We start from the raw sequence: 6,233 nt of genomic DNA, 5'->3' as shown, positions 1-6,233 counted from the left end.
GAATTCTCTTAGCAGCCGGTGGGGTCCAACCATCTAGATAAGATTGGTTTGATAGGTTTATATGCAAACCCATTATTTCATAGGATCTTTCCATTAAATTATTACATTATAAAGAAGCAAAAAAAATAGGCATAAGTGGTTGTAACTTATGCTTTGGGACTTTTCCAAGAAAAAAACTTGATTTTTTATTTTTAACCCAAAGGTTTTTATCTTTGGTAATTTTAACCCAACATAATTTGTTTTTTAACTTTAACCCAAAAGTTTTCATTATTTGCAATTTAACTTCACAACTTTTGTCACTTATACTTTTCATCTTCACAAATTTTCGTTTTACGTATAGTTCTAAATTTTTCGAGTTAATGCGACCAACGTACGAGTGTGGTTCAACTTTTTTATGTTTTGTTCCAAATTTTGCAAATTAACACGGCGCAACGTGCATGGGCGGTTCAAAGTTTGTACCTCTATTTTTTCATGTTTGGCAGGTTTGTCACAACACACAGATCCTAGATCGAGTCAGTGTTGGTGGTCGATGACGATTGTGTGACATTAGTACTATTTGACACCGTTTTACGCCCCGTCGCAACGCGGGGTGTACTTTGGGGGGTTTTCAAAGAAGAAATGGTTATGTATATGGTTGTTGTAACTTTGGCTTTGGGGGTTTTCCAAAAAAAAAATGTTTTTTTTTTCACTTTTCACCCAAAAGTATTTCATAAATTACTTTTAATCCAAAACTATTTGTTTTTTACTTTTAACCCAAAACTTTTTATCTTTTGCAATCTATCCTCACAACTTTTTCTACTTTCAACTTGGTCCTTTATAGTTTTCATTTTCCGCAAATTTTTCTCTTTATGCTTGGTTCTAAATTTTGTGACTTAACACATCGCATCGTGCATCTTTGGTTTAACGTTTTTACGTTTCATTCTAAATTTTGCGAGTTAATACAATGCAGCGTGCGTGTGTAGGTGAACGTTTTTACATCGTCTACTTTTTTCCCGTTTAACAGGTTTAACATAACGTACGGGTCCTAGATCGACTTAGTTATAACTAAAGAATCCCCGCCGCATTGCGGCGGGTCGCAATTCTAGTTAAAACTGAAAATAAAATAAAAATATCCACATCCACATGGAAGAGATAAGCTTATCCACTACTCCCTCTTCCTTATTGGTCAATGCTGATTTCCATGGTACGGCCCAATAATACAAACCTTGAGATAACAATTGAATGAATGAAACCACTACCACTATCAGCAACGCAACAATTAACAACAATTTCACGCACACCAATTTCAACAATCTCATCATAATCAATGGCTGAAAGCGTGCTTTCTGTCGTCCTCCCTTTGCTCATTGAGAAGTTGGTCTCTGAAACTTCGAATAGCATTGCTCGCTACAAGGGGATTGATGCCGAGATTGAGAAATGTCACGACTCGTTGAAACTAATCCAACGTGTGCTTGCTGATGCTTCTCGGAAGGGGATAACTGATGATGCTGTGAAAGGATGGCTGAATGATCTACAACATTTGGCTTATGACATCGATGACGTACTCGATGGTTGGGCAACCGAAGCCATGCATCGTGAGTTCTCCCACGACTCAGAAGGCATGACCAGCAAGGTAAGAAAGCTGACCCCAAGTTGTTGCACAAACTTCTCACCAACTATTAAGATGCATGACAAGTTAGACCGTATTAACGCCAAGTTAGAACGTCTCGTTAAGCAGAGAGATGATTTTGGTTTGACTGTGGGAGGGGAAACTAAGCCAAAAAATAATAACAGAAGATTCCAATCCTCTGTTGTTGATCCATCTAGTATTGTTGGACGCCAAGCTGAGAAAGAGGCACTGGTCCAACAGTTACTGTTACCAGCGGAAGAACCATGTGATCGAAACTATAGCATTGTTCCCATACTTGGTATGGGTGGGGTTGGGAAAACTACTCTAGCCAGGCTTTTATATAACGAAGAGCAAGTCAAGGATCACTTCGAAGTGAAGGCATGGGTTTGTGTTTCAGACGAGTTTGATAGCTTTCGCATAAGCAAAGAGATCTTTCAATCTATGGCAAAAAAGGAAATTTCAGATTTTAATGAGCTTCAAGAAGCTCTCAGAGATCACCTAACCGGGAAAAGATTTTTACTGGTGTTGGACGATGTGTGGAGTGAGAGACGTGAGGATTGGGAAACCCTCGTCAGGCCGTTTTACACATGTGCCCCAGGAAGTAAAATCATTGTAACAACACGGAAGGATAAATTGCTCAAAATTCTGGGTTACAATCCTCTAAACAAGCAGCTGGAGAGCCTGTCATATGATGATGCTTTGTCCTTGTTTGCTGTTCATGCTTTAGGCGTAAGAAATTTTGATTCACATTTGTCACTTAAACCACATGGTGAAGGCATTGTGAAAAAATGTAATGGGTTGCCTTTGGCATTGATCGCACTTGGGACATCACTGAGGACAAAAGAAGATGAAGATTCATGGAAGGAAGTGTTAGAAAGTGAGATATGGAAATTACCAGTTGAAGATGAAATCATCCCCGCCCTAAGACTAAGCTACCATGATCTTTCGGGACCTTTGAAGCAGTTGTTTGCATACTGCTCCTTGTTTCCCAAGGATTTCCTGTTTGACAAGAAGGAACTCGTTTTATTATGGATGGCTGAAGGTTTCTTGCACCATCCAACTCCAAGTGACTCAACAGAAGAATACTTGGGTCATGAATTCTTTGACGAGTTGTTGTCAAGGTCGTTTTTTCAACATGCACCTAATAGTGACTCGTTGTTTGTGATGCATGACCTGATGAATGACTTGGCAACGTCTGTTTCCACCGAGGTTTTTTTAAGGTTAGACAATGAGAACGAGAAAAATATTAGGAAGGGAATGTTGGAAAAGCGCCGACACATGTCATTTGTTCAGGAGAAATATGTAGCTTACAAGAAGTTCGAGGCATTTGAAAGAGCCAAATGCTTGAGGACATTCTTGGCAACGTATGTTGGGGAGGTAGAAAGTTGGCGACATTTCTACTTATCCAACAAGATTCTCGCGGACTTGCTTCCTGAGTTACCATTACTAAGGGTTCTAAGTTTGAGCGGCTTTAAAATAAGTGAGGTACCGGAGTCTATTGGTACTTTGAGGCACTTGAGATATCTTAATCTATCTCGTACCTGCATCAATCATTTACCGGAAACTGTTGGCAATCTCTATAATTTACAAACATTGATCTTGTTTGGTTGTAATAACTTAACTAAGTTGCCCAACAGTTTTCGAAAGCTTACAAATCTGCGGCATCTTGACGTTAAGGACACCCCGCTTTTGTTTCAGATGCTGTTAGAGATTGGCAAGATGAAAAGCCTAAATATTACTCTCTCGGAAATCAATATTGAAAGTGAAAGCGGAAGTGAAATAGCCAAACTTAAAGACTTTAAGAATCTATATGAAAAATTTTCTGTTGTAGGTTTGGAAAAAGTGCAAAACGCAACCTATGCACATGAGGCGAACTTTTCACAAAAGAAGCTTAGTGAGTTAGAGCTTGTTTGGAGTGATGAGCTACATGATTCACGAAATGAAATGCTTGAAAAAGCGGTCCTAAATGAGTTGAAGCCTTGTGATGATAAATTAATACAATTGGAAATTAAGTCATACGGGGGAAAAGAATTTCCAAATTGGGTTGGGGATCCTTCGTTTCTTCATTTGAAGCATGTGTCAATAAGAGGTTGTAAGAGATGTACATCTCTACCGCAACTTGGGCAGCTACCGTCTCTTAAGAAGTTGGTTATAGAAGGCTTATATGGGGTGGAAGCTGTGGGTTCTGAGTTATTTGGGACTGGTCAAGCATTTCCGTCACTTGAAATTCTGAGTTTTGATGATATGCGTGGGTGGGAGAAATGGTCAGGGGCTGTGTTTCCACGCTTGCAAAAGCTTGAAATAAAAAATTGTCCTAATTTGGTTGAAGCCACACTTGAAGCACTGCCTTCATTGAATGTTCTTGATATATATGGTTGTCCTAATTTGGTTGAAGTCACATTTGGAGCACTGCCTTCAATGAATGATCTAAGAATAAATAAATGTGATAGTGTTGTGTTGAGAAGTCTGGTTGAAGTAGCATCAGCAGTCACCAAGTTGGATATAACGGAGATTTCAGGGCTTAATGATGAGGTGTGGGGAGGTGTTATAGAGTATCTTGGGGCAGTGGAAAAATTAAGCATACGGGTCTGTAATGAAATAAGGTACCTGGTGAAATCAGATGCAGCTGCAAGTAACATTCTTGTGACGCTGAGGAAACTGGAAGTGTGGCATTGTGCTAATTTGGTGAGTATAGGAGAGAAACAAGAGGAGGAGGATAATTGTAGGAGCAACATCCTAACATCTCTAAAGACATTGGAAGTGTCTTTTTGTAAGAATATGAATTGCTGCAGTTGTCCAGATGGCATTGAGGAGTTGACTGTTGAATATTGTAGTTCAATGACAGTTGTGTCATTTCCAAAAGGAGGACAGGAGAAGCTGAGGTCACTTAGAATAGGGAATTGCAGGAAGCTATTGGAAAAGGAGTGGGAGTGGGGAGGACAAAAAATGAACAACAACAGAAGCAGCAGCAGCATGCCCATGCTTGAACATGTAACGATATATAATTGGCCAAATCTGAAATCAATCATTGAACTGAATTGCTGGGTTCACCTCACCAATTTGTTTATTGCAAATTGTGAAAGTCTTGAGTCATTTCCGAACAATTTGACGTCGCTAGAGAAACTGGAAATAAGAAATTGTCCCAAATTGGATGTTTGTGAAAATTTGACCTCGTTGGAGGAAAGTTGGGTTTGGCCTTCCAATTTGCATTCCTTAACAATAGGAAAGTTGAAGAAGCCCTTTTCAGAGTGGGGTCCACAGACATTCCCAACCTCACTTGTTGAATTGAAGTTATACGTTGATGATGATGATGGAGCTCGTAGTAGTAGTGAATTTTCTCATCTTCTTCCTTCATCTCTTACTTCTCTTCAAATAATTGGATTTGAGAAATTGAAATCAGTTATAATGGGACTCCAACACCTCACCTCCCTCCAACGTCTTTCTTTTTCCAAATGCCGTAATCTAAAGAAAGTGTCTTCGCAACCCCAACACCTCCCCTCCCTCCACCATCTCTCTTTTTCCAATTGCCCTAAGATGAAGGATCTACCAGAAATGTTGTTGCCTTCACTCTTGAGTTTAAACATCTGGTTGGGTGATTACCCAGAAGGTTTGAAAGAAAGATGCAGTAAAAAGGGGAGTTACTGGCCCCTCATCTCCCATATCCCCTGTCTCGACATATGAAGGTCTCTCTCCCTCTGCCTTTATGATTAAAAGTTAAATAACTTATTTTTTTTTCTTTTTTAAAACAAACGCTTTTTAATATGTATGTATTGTTTGTACTGGTATGAGTATGATAATGCTGTTTAATGATGTATCATAATGTTTGTATAACCTGTTTATATTCAAATGGGTTTATTGGATCGAATTCCCATGAAATATGATCCACTTTTAAGCATCTGTTTATCTATTTATTTTACTAATCAAATACTATTTTGAACAATGGTCTGTGGTATGATAAAGTCACGCTTGAAAGTGGGATATAAAGGGGAAATGTAACATCTGTTGATGATTGCCGTTAAATTTCGTTATTTTTTTAGAGTCCATTTCAGATAGGAAAGGGAGCATGTAGCATTTGTTTTATGAGTTTATGTGATTATCTTCATTCTCTTTCTTTATTTGGTAAAACAAAATCTGAATTAATTTCTTTTACCACTTTTTTCAATAATTTCATCAAATGAGCCGCGGATTATTATCTGGTTATATATCCCATCCTGTGACTCTGAACTGCAGAGTTGCAAATATTTTAATATGTAGAAATTATGAAACACTTGAATTATGTTTGTACCCTCATGGCAGCCCCAGCTACTATTTTTTGTTATGATCTTTTAGCTTTCATATTTAATATCACAAGTTGATCTATGAGTAAACTGACCATCGCTCATTTGGTGCTGCAGACTCAAGTGTGACAGGAAGCATTCTATTCTATTATAAAGGAATCGGATGTATTTTGCTGGTAAAGTGTTGCTGCATCTTAGTTGTGTTCTGCATCTAATGAATGATTCATCAGACTGTGTACCAATATTTTATTTTATATCCATTTGCTGCATCGTAAAACAGATTTGTAATGTTTATGTATACAAAATTGACTTCAAATTGATGATTGTGTATATATTTTTAGTTCTTC

At 38.2% G+C, this 6,233-nt stretch overlaps 1 protein-coding gene across 1 annotated transcript; it reads left to right on the top strand.

Annotated features, from left to right (window-relative positions):
* Positions 1–1,150: 1,150 nt before the first annotated feature.
* LOC110902132 (putative disease resistance RPP13-like protein 1) lies at positions 1,151–6,233 on the top strand. Its single transcript, XM_022148864.2, has 2 exons — positions 1,151–5,292; positions 6,004–6,233. The coding sequence occupies exon 1, from the start codon at positions 1,307–1,309 to the stop codon at positions 5,288–5,290; it is 3,984 nt and encodes a 1,327-aa protein (XP_022004556.1). The 5' UTR covers positions 1,151–1,306; the 3' UTR covers positions 5,291–5,292; positions 6,004–6,233.

Source organism: Helianthus annuus, chromosome 13 (genome assembly GCF_002127325.2).
Source record: "Helianthus annuus cultivar XRQ/B chromosome 13, HanXRQr2.0-SUNRISE, whole genome shotgun sequence".
In the NCBI taxonomy this organism is placed as follows: Eukaryota; Viridiplantae; Streptophyta; class Magnoliopsida; order Asterales; family Asteraceae; genus Helianthus; species Helianthus annuus.
The sequence above is the reverse complement of the archived record's forward strand: the minus strand, read 5'-3'. Positions and strand labels throughout refer to the sequence as shown.